This window comes from Mirounga angustirostris, unplaced genomic scaffold (genome assembly GCF_029215605.1).
Source record: "Mirounga angustirostris isolate CCGP_5_RB_7025 unplaced genomic scaffold, mMirAng1.0.hap1 SCAF_1, whole genome shotgun sequence".
Classification (NCBI taxonomy): Eukaryota; Metazoa; Chordata; class Mammalia; order Carnivora; family Phocidae; genus Mirounga; species Mirounga angustirostris.
The window spans coordinates 137,825,577-137,845,285 of NW_026991709.1; the positions used below are offsets into that span (position 1 = coordinate 137,825,577).

General features: G+C 38.0%; 1 protein-coding gene and 1 long non-coding RNA gene across 2 annotated transcripts; one reads left to right on the forward strand and one right to left on the reverse strand.

The window, feature by feature from the left end:
• Positions 1-824: 824 nt before the first annotated feature.
• Positions 825-4,167, reverse strand: LOC129045396 (uncharacterized). The gene is made up of 3 exons (XR_008505079.1): positions 3,352-4,167; positions 2,331-2,442; positions 825-891 (listed from the first exon to the last, which is right to left on the reverse strand). It is a non-coding gene; the product is annotated as an uncharacterized LOC129045396 (long non-coding RNA).
• Positions 4,168-6,866: 2,699 nt separating this feature from the next.
• Positions 6,867-7,155, forward strand: LOC123863870 (small nuclear ribonucleoprotein G-like). The gene has a single exon (XM_045903897.2). The coding sequence runs from the start codon at positions 6,867-6,869 to the stop codon at positions 7,095-7,097; it is 231 nt and encodes a 76-aa protein (XP_045759853.1). The 3' UTR covers positions 7,098-7,155.
• Positions 7,156-19,709: the final 12,554 nt, after the last annotated feature.

A 19,709-nucleotide genomic window follows, 5' to 3' on the forward strand; every position in this document is an offset into this window, starting at 1 on the left:
GAGAGGGATATGTTGAAAACTTCAATTCCAGTTGATGTATCTGTTTTTCACTTTATTTCTCTCAGTTGTTGCTCTACATTTTTTGAGTCTATATTCTTAGGTTCCTGTGTTCATGAGCTTACATCTTTTGATATGCTTTTCCTTTTCCCAGCATATATTGTTGCTTTTTATCTTTTATGTCCTGATTTTTATTTTGTCTGGTAGTAGCATAGCTACTCAGGCCTACATTTAGTTTGCTTTATGGTTTATTCATCTTGATGTCATAAAGGTACTCTACTATATTGACTCTAATGGTTTTGAAATTTTGCCTTTTACATATAAATCATTAATCCATCTGGAATTGATTTTTATGTTTGGTGTGAGATAGGGATCAAATTTTACTTTTTCCTCCACAGAGTCCATCTCTATATATTTTTTTTCCCTACTGAGCTGAAATGTCAACTATTATGTAACAAGCTTCCATATACATGTTATATAGGTTCTCGTCTTCCTACTCAGGTCTATTTGCCTATCTTTGCACCAAATATCTTGGTCTTACTTACAAGTTCTATACCAAGTTTTAGTATCATAAGAGCAAGTTCCCCTAAACTTTTTTCTTTTTTTTTCTCCCAAGTGTTCTTTGTGAGTATCTTGGTTTATTGCTGTGCTGTGTAAGTTTTCAAAAAAGCTTGTTGAACAATAAAAAATCTTATTGTCCCATTTTGGAATGTCTTGAATTGATATCCTGACAATATTGCATTTCATATTCATGAACATGGCTCTACTCCCTATTTGTTGTGGTACTCTTTAATGTTATTCATTAAGTTTTTATAATTCTTAACATAAAGGAGAATCACTTACAGCACTAAGTTGGAATCACTTCCTGCCATCATTGCCTGGTTCTCTGTAGGGCTAAAGTGAGAGACACATGATAAAAGTCAGTCCCTTGTATAATAGTGTGTCTAGTCTGCTTCAAGCTGCCATGACAGAATAATATAAGCTGGGTGCCTTAAACAAAAAAAAAAGTTTATTTTCTTACAGTTCTGGAGGCTACAAGTTCAAGTTCTACAAGTTCTGCAAGTTCTGGGTTCTGGAAACCCAGAAATGCAGAATCATGCAGGAGAAAGCTGCTCATTTTCCTTATTGCCCCACATCCAGTTGGGGAAAATAGAAAAGGGATGAAATATTTACTCCATTCTTTTAAGCAGGAAGGGATGCTCTATCTCATGGGGCAAAACATCAGTTGGTCGTACTCTGGTTTTTCTCCATCTGGTTTCATCAGCCTGATAGAAACTCCTTCTTGATGCTGACCTTAAATCATTTGTGTTGATTTTTAGCGTCGTTGTGAGCTTTTCTAACTTCAAAGATATTTTAGTTGGAAGGCAAAGAGGCTAGCTCAACACCCTTTAAATGGGAACGCCCAACTTTACCAGTTTTCACATTAAACAAATTTATGTTTTTTGGCCACCAAAAAAAAAAAAAAAGATAAAACACAGCACCCAGAATACTGGGTGTTGCAATTGGAATTTTTCTGTGTTTAAATAAGATCCATATTTTCAATCATGGCTATTTTTCCTTTTTTTTTTTTTTTTTTTTTGGTGGGCATAACATCAATGTATGAAAATCCTAAAGGCCAAATAAATGAAGAGAAGCCTGCTAGAATCACATGTGAAATGGGTTTGGATGTTTTTCAAGACTTTATTATTTTTCTCATATTTATTTCAAGAGTATAAGAGTTCAGTTAAATGCTTTCCTGAGGGTGAACTCTTCTGTTGCTTTGATTGATAGCAATTCTTTTTCAATTACATATGGCATTATATGATGGTAATCTAATGCCAAATTAATACTTCCATAGTTTTCCAGTGTTAATGATGAACAAATCATACAAATGTGTTCTTTTATATTTTGAAGACTGAGATGAACTTCTAAACTAAAAAAATTATCCTTTTAGCAAAGTTTAGAAACTCTTGCAGGCAGGCCTAGACTTATTATAACCATGTATAATGTAGTGTTTTAAGAACACAGACTTAGGAATGAGGTACTTCTGAGTGAATAATTAAAGCTTTCTGAATCTTAGCTTTCTAATACATAAAATATAAATTACAATAATATCTACCTCATTGTGTTTGTGACATTTGTAAGACTTATTTAGTATAGTACTTGCCACAAATGAACATTCCTTAGAAGTTGGCTATTGTTAAGTATTACTGTTCTCATGAATTATACCAAAGACCAAAGGAAGTTCTTCAGTCATAAGTCTTCTAAACAGTATTTTCCAAGCCAAATGATACTACACACTAATTAACTGTCTACATACTGAATCCCATAAGTGAGAAAAAAGCTAAACTTACCTAGTTTTGCTGAGATGTGTCTTGACAGACACTTAGAAAATTCATAGAATATGCCTGTTCCTTGAAATCTTAGAGGATAGTGGTCAAATCACATTGTATGGTGTTATTTTTCCTGCATTAAGAATGGAAGTACAAGAAGATTTTAGAAACATGGCAGTAATAGCTTTTAGTATTTTCTATCCCAAACCAGTCAGGAAAACACAATATAAGCCTTTGTTAAAAAGAAGTCAGAATTTTGTCCTTTGAGGAATTTCAAACATCTAGTCTCCATCTCAAACATCTAGTTTGTATCTCAAATGACAAAAATGAAGAATTATTCTGATAAAGATATCTGCTCTGTATGTGCCAATCCATTGTTCAAAGAGCAACCTTCTGATATATGATTTGTTTTTCTTCCAAATGCGTGTCCTTACCAGAGAAACAGTGGCCAATGCCCCAGGTTAGATCCACGTATGTGGGTGTCTTGTGCTGTGTGAGAACAAAGACCACTGGTGGCCATGTCTCCTCTCTTCTGCTCTCAGCAACTAAAACATTTTGCTCCAAGCATGTATACCACAAATGTATGTAACTGCACCTGGTCATTTTCATTGGAATTTGGCTTAATAATCTTCAGTGACCATTTGATTATTCCCCATAGGGATATTGCTTCTACTTGAGTGGTTTATTAAGTTATTCCTACCAATCACAAACACTGCTGTTCTGGTTAACCAGTACTATATAACAAATGACCTCAAAACTTAGTGGCTTAAAACAACAACTTTATTTTTACATGATTTTTGCAGGTCAGGAATTTAGGGAGGATTTGGTAGGGTGATTCTTGAGTAGAGTCACTTGGTGGTATCTGCCTAGTAGCTAGTCTGGTCTAAAGGGTCCAAAACAGGTTTCCTGCCTTGAAAGAATGTCTGTATAACCCCTCCATGTGGTTTCTAAGCAGAGTAGATGGACTTTTTACATAGCTGATGGCTTCCCCAGAACAAATGTTTCAAGAGAAGAAGATGGTAAGTAGATGTCTTCTTCTGACCTGGCCCCTGAAGTCATTCAGGGTCAATTCCACCTCATTCCATTGGTAAGAAGAAAGTCACAGGCCCAGCCCAGATACAAGGAGAGAGTAGATGATTACACAAGACTATGAATCCTGGGGACATGGTTCACTGGGTGGCTATCTTTTGAGAGTAGTCTCTCCGAGAGGAGTCTAGATAAAAACAGTTCTTTCAGTTGCGATATAATTATAGTAATGCTTTTGTAGCCTTTATAAATTTGCACCTAGAAACCATCTGGTTGGCCTACCCCTTCATCAGGTTCTGTTGATGCCAATAACCTGTATTGTTCTGCAGCATATGTCTACAGTCTTCTTTGTGGGAATTTAGTTGATACGAGTTCAAGAGCCAGATTACCATGTGTGAACTGATCAAAAGAATCTAAATTTACAACACTGAAGCTCAGATCATCAGTTGTACCCTGACTCCCATGAAAATCTAGCTGGAATACACAGCTAGCTCTAGTTCACTACCTTATAGCTTAGTTTGCCACCATACTTAATATATAACATCCCACCAGTTTTATACATCCTTATAATTCAGATCTTAAATCATTGTTGTGCAGAGTCTGCTGATTCTACTGTCAGATGCGTTTATTATTGAATTAACCTTCTTCCTGTTCTCCTGCTCAGGCCTTCCTCCCTGCAGTCTAATCTACTGTAAATCTAGTGATCCTCTAAAAATCCAAAGAAGATCATGATACTTCTCTGCTTGGATCCCTTGAATGGCTGCTATTCTTACTTTAGTAAAATCCAAAGTTGTTACAGTTGACTTATGAGGTCCTATGTGATCTACACCCCTCTCTTTCTCTCTGTTCTTTTTTTTTTTTTTTTTTATAGATTTTATTTATTTGACAGAGAGAGAGAGAGAGTACAAGCCGGGGAAGCATCAGGCAAAGGGAGAGGGAGAAGCAGGCTCCCACTGAGCAGGGAGCCTGATGTGGGGCTCCATCCCAGGACCCTGGGATCATGACCTGAGCCGAAGGCAGATGGCAGACACTTACCTGACTGAGCCACCCAGGCATCCCTCTTTCTCTCTGTTCTTATACATTTATTAATTAATTCATTCATTCTGCAGATATTTAGTACCTGCTATGTGCTAGACACTGTCTCATATGCAGAGGATCCAACAGTGAACAAAGCAGAGAAAAATACCTGTCTTTATGGAGTATCCTCCCCCCCCGCCTTTCTCTATTCACATTGGCCACCTAGCTGTTCTGGAACATTCCTAGCACAGTCCCGTCTCTGGGCCTTTGTGTTTGCTGTTCTCTGTTTGAGAATGCTCTTCTCCCAGATATCCATATGGCTTGCTTTCCCATTCATTTAGTTCTTTATGTTCAAATATCACCTCCACAGTCTATTTCTTCACCACCCAATAGAAAGTAGTAGTTATTGCCAAATCATAGTCCCTTCTCCCTGTTATCTTATTATCACCATATGGCAAACTAAATATTTAATTGCTTGCTTGTTTATTATATGGCTTTTTCCACTAGATTGGAAGGTCTGTGAGGGAAGGCTTATCTGGGTTATTTAGCCTTACAGCTTGTCTGAATCACAGTAGGCTTTCAAAAAGTGCTTGTTGAATGAATTTTTGGATTCAGTCATATGAATTCTGTTAACAAAAAACCCCCACAAATAGTTCCTCAATAATTATAAGCCTCCTTCTTGTCTGTATTTGTTATTTATCTAGACCATTTAACTGCAGTTAGATTGCATTTGGTGGTGTGAGCCCCTTCCCTCAAAATGAAATATATTATAACCTATATTTACCTACAGTGGCATAAAGAGAGAGGCAGCAGAAGCCCTACACTGTAGTTTAACAGAACAAGTAAAAGCCCTATTTGTATTTCATTAAGAGAAAATATATGGGAGAAGTATCTTGAATCATCATCTTTAGATTATCCATATTTTCATATTCCTGCATTATCCTCATTCGTAATTTACACTGTTAGGCAATGAAGCAGAAAATGTTGGTTTGCTTTAATTAAAAAACTACTCAAATTAAACCAACACCATTTAAAGTCATATTACATAAATGGACCATCATGCATCATGCAGTAACTACAACTACACAAATGAAATGGAGAACTGGACAGAATTCTTTCTAATTTTGTCGCTGATGAGTCTCAAACTGATTAACTTAGATACAAAACACCACTTATTTGTAATGCAGAGAATTTGGATAATGCCTTGATATTCCATGCTGCTTATGTAAACAGATCAGTTTCAATCTTTTCTACTGTCAGCTTTCAAGTTACATAGGATTTTGAGCTATTTAAGCAATATTAACTCAAAAAGGAAAGAAAAGTAATAATCAATGCTGAGTTCTTCCAGTAGGTCTGAAGCAATATAAACTAAATTATAATCATTACTCATGAAGGAAATATTGATACCATTGGTAATTTCATATAGGGTTCAGCAAATCAAGTCTGCAGGACAAATCTTGGCTCCCACTTATTTTTGTTCAGCCTGAGAGCTAAGAATGGATTTTACATTTTTAAATGGCTGAAAAATCAAACAGAATATTTCATGATATGTGAAAGTTAGAAGAAATTTAAATTTCAGTATCCGTAAACAAAGTTTCACTGGAACACAGCCATGACTGTTTGTTTACATATTGTGTAGGCCTGCTTTCTTGCTGGAGTTGAATAGTTTCAAGAGAAATCATTTGGCCCCCAAAGTCTAAAATATCAACTATCTGGACCTTTTCAGAAAAAGATTGCTGACTTTGCTTTGGTACACTGATTTCTCCAAATTTTTTCAGTAGATCATGCATCAGAATTAAGTGTAGAAAAAAAAATAAGTGTAGATTCTCCATCTCTCCTTTAGACATACTTGTCCCCTGGCTCCAGAGCAATTTCAAAGCTCTAGCCTCTGGGCCTGTAAGACTCTTTTGGGGAGGAAATAGCATCAGAAGGTCTTGGGGCTCACACACTACACATAGACTGCTACATATTTTCCTTGCAGTAAATCAACTGTGGTATTTCCTTGTTCATCATTCCTCACTAATTCTGTGTATTATTGTAAATAACCTCTTCAGAAGGCAGACTCTTTGGTTCATAATGATAGCACATATTTTTCTCAGGGTTTATTTTGTTTACATCCTTAGAGTATCTTTAGTTACATACTTATGTTAATATGGTAATTTAAATAGGGTAATATAAAAAGACAAACCCCATAAAGTGATATTACAGATTGAACTACTTGCCATGTGGGACAGATTAAGTACTGATATTCATAAGCAAAACTATCACTATATATATAGTTTCACATTAATTTAGATTTGAAGAGAAGTTGGTGCTCAATCATGAATTATGCCTGGAGAAAAAGGAATTGGGCTCATTTATTGAATAAAACATGGGAAGCTGTATTCAGTGCATTACACAGAAGCAAAAATAATTAACCCGTATGTGCTGCATCTATCAGTCCATATAGAGTCTAGGTAAGAATTTGGGACCTGAATTCTTTAAAAAAGAGATGTTCCTGGCTGAGTAGACATCATGAGCAAAGCTCACCCTCCCAAGTTGAAAAAATTTATGGGCAAGAAATTATCATTGAAATTAAATGGTGGCAGACATGTCCAGGGAATATTGCAGGGGTTCGATCTGTTTATGAATCTTGTGATAGATGAATGTGTGGAGATGGCAACTGGTGGACCACAGAACAATATTGGAATGGTGGTAATACGAGGAAATAGTATCATCATATTAGAAGCCTTGGAACATGTATAAACAATGGGTGTGTTCATCAAAAGAAATCAACTGCTTCCACATGTCCCCTCTCCATAGCACCTGTTTTTTTTTTTTTTTTTTAAAGATTTTATTTATTTATTTGAGAGAGAGAGACTGAGAGAGAGAGCACATGAGAGGGGAGAGGGTCAGGGGGAGAAGCAGACTCCCCGCCGAGCAGGGAGCCCAATGCGGGACTCGATCCCGGGACTCCAGGATCATGACCTGAGCCGAAGGCAGTCGCTTAACCAACTGAGCCACCCAGGCGCCCCTCCATAGCACCTGTTTTACTACAATATAAAAATCAGGTCATGTGCACTTTCATATTGAACTTTTTTGTTAAATAAACTTTTGTAATCATAAAAAAAAGATGTTCTTGGATTCCTAGAAAACTACATCAAGCAATCTTTAGATCTCTCTTTTTGGCCATATTTGATAATGTTGTGACTTATTTATCCTATGAAAATATTTGTAATTTATAATATCATTGTTATTTTCTTCAGGGGTTAACTATCAAAAGGCTTACTTTTGAATGCTTTATTAGTGTGGGTCATATAGGCAATAAATAAATGTTAAATAACTTGTGATTTGTATGATTTTTTTTTAACAAAGGAGAAAGCGAATACTAACTTTGTTCTTGCTAGATCTTGTTCTGAAATGGAGCTAGACTACGAACACTTCTTTCAGTTCTGTAGACAGAGAGGCAGAGAGCAGAGGGAGAGCAAGAGACACAGAAAGACACACTGAGACAGAGTGAGACAGAGACAGGGTGAGACAGAGTGAGACAGAGACAGGGTGAGACAGGGTGAGACACAGACAGAGTGAGACAGAGACAGAGAGAGACAGAGACAGAGAGAGACAGAGCTAGAGAGAGACAGAGCTAGAGAGAGACAGAGCTAGAGAGAGACAGAGATAGAGAGAGACAGGGAGAGACAGAGAGAGTCAGAGTCAGAGAGTCAGAGTCAGAGAGTCAGAGTCAGAGAGTCAGAGAGTCAGAGAGACAGAGACAGACAGAGAGAGACAGGGAGAGATAGAGAGATAGAGACAGAGAGAGAGAGAGATAGAGACAGAGAGAGACAGAGTCAGAGAGACAGAGAGAGAGACAGAGACAGACAGAGACAGAGATAGAGATATAGACAGAGATAGAGATATAGACAGAGATATAGACAGAGATAGAGGGAGACAGAGACAGACAGAGACAGACAGAGACAGACAGAGACAGACAGAGACAGACAGAGACAGAGACAGACAGAGACAGAGACAGACAGAGACAGAGACAGACAGAGACAGAGACAGAGACAGACAGAGACAAAGACAGAGAGACAGAGACAGAGACAGACAGAGACAGAGAGAGACAGACAGAGACAGAGATAGAGACAGAGATATATATATAGAGAGATATATATAGAGAGATATATATAGAGAGATATATATAGAGAGAGATATATAGAGAGAGATATATAGAGAGATGTATAGAGAGAGATGTATAGAGAGAGAGATGTATAGAGAGAGAGATGTATAGAGAGAGAGATATATAGAGAGAGATATATATAGAGAGATATATAGAGAGGGAGATGATAGAGAGATATATATAGAGATAGAGAGATATATATAGAGAGATAGATATATAGAGATAGAGAGATATATAGAAAGATAGAGAGATAGAGAGAGATAGATATATATAGAGAGATAGAGAGATATATAGAGATAGAGAGATAGAGAGATATATAGAGATAGAGAGATAGAGAGATATATAGAGAGATATATAGAGAGATAGAGAGATATAGAGAGATAGAGAGATATAGAGAGATAGAGAGATATATATAGAGAGATAGAGAGATATATAGAGAGAGATAGAGAGATATATAGAGAGAGATAGAGAGATATATAGAGAGAGATAGAGAGATATATAGAGAGAGATAGAGAGATATATATATAGAGAGAGATATATAGAGAGATAGAGAGATATATATAGAGATAGATATATATAGAGAGATAGAGAGATATATATATAGAGATATATATATAGAGAGATATATATAGAGAGAGATATATAGAGAGATATATATATAGAGAGAGATATATAGAGAGAGATATAGAGAGAGATATATATAGATAGATATAGAGAGAGATATATATAGATATATATATAGAGAGAGAGAGAGATATATAGAGAGAGAAATAGAGATATATATAGAGAGAGATAGAGAGATATATATAGAGATATATATATAGAGATATATATAGAGATATATATATAGAGATATATATATAGAGAGATATATATAGAGAGATATATATAGAGAGAGATAGAGATATATATAGAGAGATAGAGAGATAGATATAGAGAGAGATAGATATATAGAGATAGAGAGATATATAGAGAGAGATAGAGAGATATATATAGAGAGATATATAGAGAGAGATATATAGATATAGAGAGAGATAGAGAGATAGATATAGAGATATATATAGAGAGAGATAGATATATATAGAGATATATATATAGAGATATATATATAGAGATATATATATAGAGAGATAGAGACATATAGAGAGATAGAGAGAGATATAGAGAGAGAGATATAGAGAGAGAGATAGATATATATAGAGAGATAGATATATAGAGAGAGATAGAGATATATAGAGAGATATATATAGAGATAGAGATATATATAGAGAGATATATATAGAGAGATATATATATAGAGATATATATATAGAGAGATAGATATATAGAGAGAGCTAGAGAGATATATATATAGAGAGATATATATATAGAGAGATATATATAGAGAGAGATATATATAGAGATATATATAGAGAGAGATAGAGACATATATAGAGAGATAGAGACATATATAGAGAGAGATAGAGAGATAGATAGATATATAGAGAGATAGATATATAGAGAGAGATAGAGAGATATATATATAGAGATATATATAGAGAGATAGAGAGATATATATAGAGAGAGATAGATATATATAGAGAGATATATATAGAGATAGAGAGATATATATAGAGATAGAGATATATATATAGAGAGAGAGAGATAGAGATATATATATATATAGAGAGAGATATATATAGAGACAGAGAGATATATAGAGAGATAGAGATAGAGAGATATATATAGAGAGACGGAGAGACAGAGAGATAGAGACAGAGACAGAGAGATAGAGACAGAGAGAGATGGAGAGATAGAGACAGAGAGAGATGGAGAGATAGAGACAGAGAGAGAGATGGAGAGATAGAGACAGAGAGAGATGGAGAGATAGAGACAGAGAGAGAGATGGAGAGATAGAGACAGAGAGAGAGACAGAGAGAGATGGAGAGAGAGATACAGAGATAGAGATGGAGAGAGATACAGAGATAGAGATGGAGAGAGATACAGAGAGAGATATATATATAGAGAGAGAGACAGAGAGAGAGACAGAGAGGTAGAGACAGAGAGAGAGAGACAGAGAGAGAGAGACAGAGAGAGAGAGACAGAGAGAGAGGTAGAGACAGAGAGAGAGGTAGAGACAGAGACAGGTAGAGACAGAGACAGGTAGAGAGGTAGAGAGGTAGAGAGGTAGAGATAGAGAGAGATGGAGAAAGAGAGATGGAGAGAGAGAGATGGAGAGAGAGAGATGGAGAGAGAGATGGAGAGAGAGAGATGGAGAGAGAGAGATGGAGAGAGAGAGATGGAGAGAGAGAGACGGAGAGAGAGAGACGGAGAGAGAGAGACAGAGACAGAGAGACAGAGACAGAGAGAGAGGTAGAGAGAGATAGAGAGAGATAGAGACAGAGACAGAGAGACAGAGAGATAGAGACAGAGACAGAGAGATAGAGAGACAGAGAGACAGAGAGACAGACAGACAGAGACAGAGAGAGAGAGACAGAGAGAGAGAGACAGACAGCATGATGGAGACAGAGACACACACACACAGAAGGGTGGATACAGAGACAGACAGAGACACACACAGAAGGATGGAGACAGACATAGAAAGACACATGGAGAGACAGAGACAGGGAGACAGAGAGAGAGACACACAGAGAGACACAAAGAGAGAGAGACACAAAGAGAGACACAGAGAGAGAGTCACAGAGAGAGAGAGTCACAGAGAGAGAGAGAGTCACAGAGAGAGAGAGAGTCACACAGAGAGAGAGAGTCACACAGAGAGAGAGAGTCACACAGAGAGATAGTCACAGAGAGACACAGAGAGCGGCACAGAGAGTGACACAGAGAGAAAGACACAAACACACACAGAGACACACACACACAGACATACACACACACAGACACACACACACAGAGACACACAGAAAGAGAAAGAGACACAGAAAGAGAAAGAGACACAGAAAGAGAAAGAGACACAGAAAGAGAAAGAGACACAGAAAGAGAAAGAGACACAGAAAGAGAGACAGAGAGACACACAGAGAGAGACACATACAGACACACACACAGACACACACACACAGACATAGAAAGAGACACAGAAAGAGACACAGAGAGAGACACAGAGAGAGAGACACACACACACAGACACACACACACAGAGACACACATACACAGGGAGAGAGAGACACACACAGGGAGAGAGAGACACACACACACACACACACAGAAAGAGAGAGACACACACACACCGAGACACACACACACAGAGACAGAGACACAGAGAGAGAGAGAGAGAGACACACACAGAGACAGACACACACACACACAGACAGACACACACAGGGAGAGAGACACACACACACACAGGGAGAGAGACAGACACACACAGAGGGAGAGAGAGACAGACAGGCACACACACACACACAGACACAAATTGTAAAAATTCCATTTTTATGTCCTCAAATTCACCAATTTTATGTCATCTCCACTCTATTATTAAGTCAATGCAGTGATTTTCTTAATTTCTCTTATTGCATTTTTCAGTTCTATAATTTCTACTTGGTGCTTTTAAAATAACTTATCTTGGGACGCCTGGGTGGCTCAGTCGGTTAAGCGTCTGGCTTTGGCTCAGGTCATGATCCCAGGGTCCTGGGATCGAGTCCCACATCGGGCTCCTTGCTCAGCGGGGAGCCTGCTTCTCCCTCTGCCTTCCTCTGTCTGTCTGTCTCTCTGATAAATAAATAAAATCTTTAGAAAGAAAAATAAATAAATAACTTATCTTCCTTTGTGGAGATTTTCTATTTTTTCATTCATTTCAAGGAAATTTGTACTTGATTGTGTAAGCATTTTTATGACAGCTGCTTTAAAATCCTTGTCAGATAATTCCAACATTTAATTCATCTCAGTATTGACATCATTTGATTGTTTTTTTCTCATTCAACTTGTAATTTTCTTGGTTCTCAGTCTGACAGGTTATTTTTTTTTTCTTACTGTACCCTGGACATTTTGTCTATTATGTTAAGAGACTCCAGGCCTTATTTAAATCTTTTATTTTAGCATGCAGTCATTCTGTTTAGGTTTATCCTGCAGGTCCTGGCCTACATTTGTGGACTGTGGTCCCAATGACAGTTTAATTTTTAAAGTGTTTGTAGTAGTATTTTGGTTTGCTTATCTGGTGCTACTGGGATCCTGTTGGTCCCCACTGAAGCTGCCTAAGGTGTGAGAGGGGTTTCTACATACTCAGCTAGCAGGTTTCTCTCATTAGGGTAGGGGAGTCTCAGGCTTATGAGGTGAAAGAGGCTTCCCTGGCCAGGCCCCTGTAGTAAAGATATTATTCCTGCCTGTGGGAGATGGAGAGCATTTTTTGGGCCGGGAGCTTATTGTGGCAAGATCTCCCACAAAGGTACCCACTGGCCATCCCATGATTCCAGTGGGGAAGAAGAGTCCCAGGCCTAGGGAAACAATGAGACTCATGGACCAGGCTTGTTTTGGTGAGATCCCTTTTGGTGCTGCTGGGCCCCTTCAGTGTCTTTTGGTTGGAGACGGGAGTCTCAGGCCCAGTGGAAAAGAAAGTGCTTCTCCTGGCCATTTATTGGTAGTGGAGCTCCCAACTGATTCCCCTTTTGAAGGGTATGACAGTTACCTGGTGTTGTCAGAGGATCTATTTGATCTGCAGGAGGAGTGAGCCAACCTAGACTGTCTTCCTTTGCTAGTTTGGGGTCGGAAAATGTAGGGTCTGAGTCATCTTTTTCTATTGGGTGGAAAAATGTAAGACATCCTGCTGCTGTGTCTTTCCTCCCAGTTTACCATCTTCCTAACACATTTTAGAGTTCTCCTTTTCTTTTTTTGTTATTTCCAGGGTTTAACCTATAACACCTATAATTTTATTAGGCAGGGAGGAGCAGGGAGAATTGGGTTAATGGCATCTTCTTTGGATCCAAAGTCTTAGGTAAACTTTCTATTCAATGTAATGCATGCACAGAGAAGGAACATCCTGATATGGTTGAATTGTATCCTCCAAAAAGATATGTTGAAGTCCTAATCCTCAGTACCTGATAGTGTGACCTTATTTGGAAAGAGGGTTATTGCAGTTGTAATTATTTAAGATGAGGTCCTATTGGAATAGGGTGAAGCTCTTACTCCAATAGGACTTTTGTGGTAATGAGAAAAGGGGAAGAGACAAAGAGATACAGACATATGAGGGGGGGAACATCATATGATCATACAGGCAGAGATTAAGTGCTACAGCTACAAATCAAGGAACGCTGAGCATTGCCTGTAAACCAGGAGAAGCCAAAAAGAGGTGAGGAAAAATTCTCCCCTGCACATTTTGGAGGGAACATGGCCCTGCTGACACCTTGATCTCAGAATTCTATCCTCTAGATTTGTGACACAATACATTTTGGTTGTTTTAAGCTACCCAGTTTGTGGTACTTTGTTACAGCAGCCTTAGCAAACTACTCTGCCTTGTATTTTCAAAGTTTCTTCCAGCCAGAGGAAAGATGGTCTGATAATGATATTGAAAAACTGGTGCATCACAGAAGTGTCACATGTTTTCCCAGTCTATAACCAAATTAAATACTACTAGCCATTATCAGTTATATCTAAAGGAGAAAATACAGGGCAGTGAGGCTTCTACATGTATCTTTTTGTAACATTTTCTATTTAGACAACTTACTATGATGCATGGTTAGAGACAAAGCCTTCACTGCTTCTTGGAAAATTTTTATTCATTTCTTGTTGGATCTCTGTGCATCTTCCCACATTTTTCCCCCTAAATCTCTCCCACACTCTATAAATGATTAATTTCTCCTCTTCTAAGCAAACTCTCTCCAGATGAACCAGAAGTTTCATAAAACAAATCCCTTAACTCTTCTCCCATTATCTCCAAGAAGTGTTCAAATCCGCATTGTACCTCCTCCCACATCTTTGTATAGTTTCTTACCTCAGAAGACAAAACTCTGGGTCACCGGGGTCCAATTGGGGGAAAAGTTTTAAATAGTGGACAAAACTTAGTGACATTTCTGGACCTCAGCACCTCATTTTCTGGACCTCATTTTTTATCCATAAATGAAGGATAGAGGATTAGATTATCCTGAGGATTCCTTCCAACCCTCATCGCCTTGACCCAATTTCAAGAGATCACTTATGGTGGCAGACAAATCAAGGAACAGGCTGTGCTGGAAGAGAGCAGAAGATCTGTTAAAGAGAACTTGGCAAAGCATAGACCATCTCCTTCCATTACCTACACTACTTCCTGGTGGCAAGCAATGAGCAAAGAAGAAAATCAAGATGGAACTGGAAACCTTTGGCAAGCCAGTCCACGTGACACAGGTGAAGGTTTGTGCAGGATGAGAAGCAAGAACCAAGGGACTCAATAACTGTTTCATAGTCATGCTCCATTCCATACCGTTAAGTAGAAATACAATGTGGGTCACAAATGGGACCCACCTACAATGAAAAGCAACAGGTGAAATCAATGTTAATGATACATTAACAATAATGTTATATTCTTTTTTATATGAAGTCTTGACTCCTGTGCATATTTTTCACCCACATCACAACTCAATTTGATGAGTGACATTTCAAGAGTTCAATAGCCACATGTGGCTAGTTGCTACCACACTGAACAATGTAACTAACTCTACACTACATACTATCAGTGACTTCTGATTATGTACGTATTTTCTCCTTCAGTCAACACTAAAACAACCATTCACTATTCCCCATGTTCTAGGTTTCTTATTTCCTAACTTTATCACTGGTTTTCAGCTTTCTGTCTGCTGTTAGACTCCAGGTTAAGGTTTTACAAGGACAATAATTAAGCCTGTTAATCATGTCTTACTTTACCAAAAACAGAATATTAAAAAACCACAGAGGAAAAAAGTCTGAAAGTTGTTTCAAATGCTATTATATGTATTTGTATAGTGGTTTATGATTTGCTATGTCTTTGTGCTACAATGCCTTTTTTAATTCTCACAATGGTACTGTGAAGTTTTCCAACCAGAATTTCCACTTGCTTTCTACAACACCTAAGGTGTCAACATGTCCAAAGCTAAAATGATAATTTTTCCTTTCTGTACTTATATTTTTTTCTGTATTTTTGTGCTTAAAGAGGGTTGTACCATCATTTGCCCCTTCAACCTGCCTGGGAGACAACCTAGGTATCTCCCTACCTTACTTCACACCTCTCTTGTCTCTCAAATCCATATCTAATTAGTCACCAAGTCATGCTGATTCTACCTTTTAAATATATATTAAATCTAGATGTTTTCTTTTTTTTCTCGCATCTCATCTTGATGGTCAAGCCCACATCATTTCATGCCTAAACTATTGTAATATTCTTGTAACTGCTCTCTACCTCCATACCAGTCCCCTACTCCATTCTCTATAACCCCCCTTCCATAATACAAATGAGTTTGACACTTCTCCATATGAAAGCTTAATGACTCTACATTTCTTAGACTAGTGCTTCTCTAAGTTTAGTGTAAACTCAGATAATTTGGGCATCTTGTCAAAGACAAGATTCAGATTCTGATTGAGAAGGTCTGGGCAACAAATTTTGTATTTGAAGGGAAATGCTGCTGCTGCTTGTCTATGGACCACATGTTGAGTGGTAGTGACCTGGAGGATGAGATATACACTTTGAGAATAGCTTCACTAGGCTCTTAAGATCTAGCTCTATCTCTATGTAGCTCTCAGCCTTAAAAAGTATTTTCCTTCATCTCCAATTGGCTTAAACTGCTTCTCTACTCTTTAGACTCTCCAATCTAAATCATTCATTTTTGGCATGTGAAAAAAAAATTCACCTGAGCTGAAAACCCAAATTTAAAATTCCAGTAACTTTTTATCTAACTTTACAACCCTATCACTAAGAGGCAAATGGGACAGGACAGGCAACAGATTCCAACCTCAGCATCTATTCTGTCCTCTTGTAGATTTTGCTTTCAAATGTATCCAAGGAGAACATTTTGTAAAGTCTTCACAATTCTGTTACCTGGTCCAGTTCAGCATAGGGTGGGTTGTAGGTGGGAGCTGAGAGAACGACTCAAGTTCCCTAAGGCAGGGGTTTTTACTGAAGAAGCGTGATGGCCTGGATCCTTTGGAGCTGTTCCAGACAGCGTTGTGAACTATCTGAACAACTTTCTCATCTCTTCTTTCAAGACCACTGTCCTTTGTACTCAGGCAGCCATGGCTGTCACATTATCTGAAGTTTTCCTCCGTTTTACTCAATGCACAGATCTTCTTCCTTCCCCTTTCCAGTCCAGGTACTCGGGTCAAGTCCCATATTCACTTCCCACACCTTCTCTATGTACATACCACTCTCCTCATACTTTTGTTCTTGTTCATGTGTTCACTAGTTTTCATTCTGGAAATATTTACTGAGCAACTGCTATGTGGCCAATTTTGTGTGGGGTACTAGGGAAAATAGTGATGAAGGAGATGACATAACTCCTATACTCAACATTGCTTAAAGGCTATGAGAGAGACACACACTGAAACAATTAGGGTAAAGTGTTTTCTTTAAAAAGTTAAGGTGCTTTTGGAGCTTGCTGCTGGAGTTCTAATAATTTACCACAAGATGTTAATATCCGATGTTGATGTGTCACAGCTCCCACTGGCACTTCTGTTTTAAAAATTATTCTTTCCTGAGGTGCCTGGGTGGCTCAGTCAGTTAAGCTTCTGACTCTTGACTTCGGCTCAGGTCATGATCTCAGGGTTGTGAGATTGAGCACTGTTTCAGGCTCCATGCTCAGCTGGGAGTCTGCTGGAGATTCTCTCTCTCCCTCTCCCTCTGCCCCTCCCCCCTCCTTCTCACAAATAAATCTTTAAAAAATTACTTTCTTTTTATTGTTACTTTTAGGTTTCCAAATTCCAGACATATATTCATATCTGAGATTTAGGAATAAGAAATCAGAATTCTTGGGAATTTCCAAAATTTTAAGTCATTCTTAAAATACATCCAATGTTCTTCATACTCTTTTTTTTTTTTAAGATTTTATTTATTTATTTGAGAGAGAGAATGAGATAGAGAGAGCATGAGAGGGAGGAGGGCCAGAGGGAGAAGCAGACTCCCTGCCGAGCAGGGAGCCCGATGCGGGACTCGATCCTGTGACTCCAGGATCGTGACCTGAGCCGAAGGCAGTCGCTTAACCAACTGAGCCACCCAGGCGCCCTGTTCTTCATACTCTTAAAACTTGTCATTATGAACTTCTAGAAATATTTGATTAATAGATAAGAAATAATAAGTTTGGAAGTTACTAAGAACTATAGCCTATGGTGAAAATTTAAACACTGAAAAATGCTAATGAATATTATCGGAAGGTATTCAAAGAATGTAATATTTGTATCTTTGGCAAGGTTAACAGCACCCCACCAAATTATGTGCCTACACTGCCATTTTAAGGCCTTATTTTGAAGTTGTTCATTGGAACACTTTTCATAGGATTTTTGTAAGGTATACTGTTCATGTAGGCTATGAACACACAATATGGCAACAGCTGCAAGCCTGAGTGACTGACTAGATGATTCATTTCTCTTACATAGCCTTGTCCTTGTTCCTGAAGAAGTTGACCTTGACCTTCAACTTCACGTACGTGTCCACTTTTTACTTCTTGCTTTTGACTTGACATTTGTATATTCCTTAAAACCAATAAGGTCTCTATGTTGATTATTAGGTTTAATTCCTGCAGGGGAATTTAAATTATTTTCCCTGATTTCTCAATTGGTTTTTCTTAGTATTTGGAATTTGGAAACCATTTTTCATGAAGTTCTGGGGAGGAAGTCCTATCTGAATATACTGCTATTTATACATCATTTTTATAGGGAAATATGTGTCAAGTTCTAAATGACTGGTTTACCATTGTGAATACTCTTGAAAATACCCTTTATGGATAAAGGGGCTTTATACTATGACCTTTATGATTATTCTTTCCAGGGAGCAGAGATGGGATTGTTATATTTTTACCTGTTGCTAATAGGCTCTGAATGCCTCTTCTCGAAAGAATTTTATACATAATTCAACAAAGTAAGGGGAACTGCTTTGCTTTGTGAGTTTCCTATGTTAGCTTTGTCCAGAAATTGTGCTTGCTTACAGTTTTAACATTGGTGTTAGAGAATAAGAGGGGAAAAAGAAGCCTTTTCCTCCGTTTTTTGAAGAAGTTAAGTGTGCCTCAGTAGGGGCGCCTGGGTGGCTCAGTTGGTTGAGCGACTGCCTTCGGCTCAGGTCATGATCCTGGAGTCCTGGGATCGAGTCCCGCATCAGGAGCAGGGAGTCTGCTTCTCCCTCTGACCCTCCTGACCCTCCCCCCCCATGTGCTCTCTCTCATTCTCTCTCTCTCAAATAAATAAATAAAATCTTAAAAAAAAAAAAGTGTGCCTCAGTATTAGTGCACCCCATCTATGTACCAGGGGCATTTGTAAAAGGAGCAGCTCCTTCCTTTCAAGCAGTTATCTCTCTGCACTGCCAGAGCTTGGCTGTGGATAGTGGAAAGATTCCTCTGGGGCTGACCATTAATCTCAGGCATCCAAAAGTGCTATGATATTTGAAAGAAGGAAATAATAATCCCTCTAGCAGAGGGCAGAAAGACAGTTTGGGCAATATTTGAACTTGGGAAGATTTTCATGAGAACTGTAAATAAAAGAGAAAGTGACAAGTTATGGACACCAAAACGATAGTTCTAATCGTTCACTTGTATGTCCACAGAGCACATGTACTGAGTGATCCCTAAGGAAGTAAACCCTGTAAGATGGGAAGGCAGAAAAGAAATGAGGTCAAGTGCCTGGCATGCAGACATTCCGTAGACATTTGCTGCACTGAATTAAAGTTAGGGCCTTGCCTTTGAATGCTCTCCAGTATAACCTGATCAATGAACCAAAGCAAGATTTAAAAGCTCCTAAAATCACATTTAAAGAAATTCATACACAAGGACAAATGAGCATAGGGTAAATTTACCATAGCAAACCCTCAATTTATCATAACCTTACTAATACCAACCCTTAATTACCTAGAGTTTTAAAGAAAGAATAAACCATGAGAAAATGAACTCACATTAGTGTCTATTCAGGATCTAACATTCTATTGCCTTTCTAATTGCACCGGAAATAGTATATGGTGAAAAATAGGTTCAGAATGATCAATTTTAAACACAGAAATGACAGAAATAATAAAACATGCCAACTTTTAAGATTTTTATTGTGGAAAAGCGATAAAAACGTTTAAAGTGTTG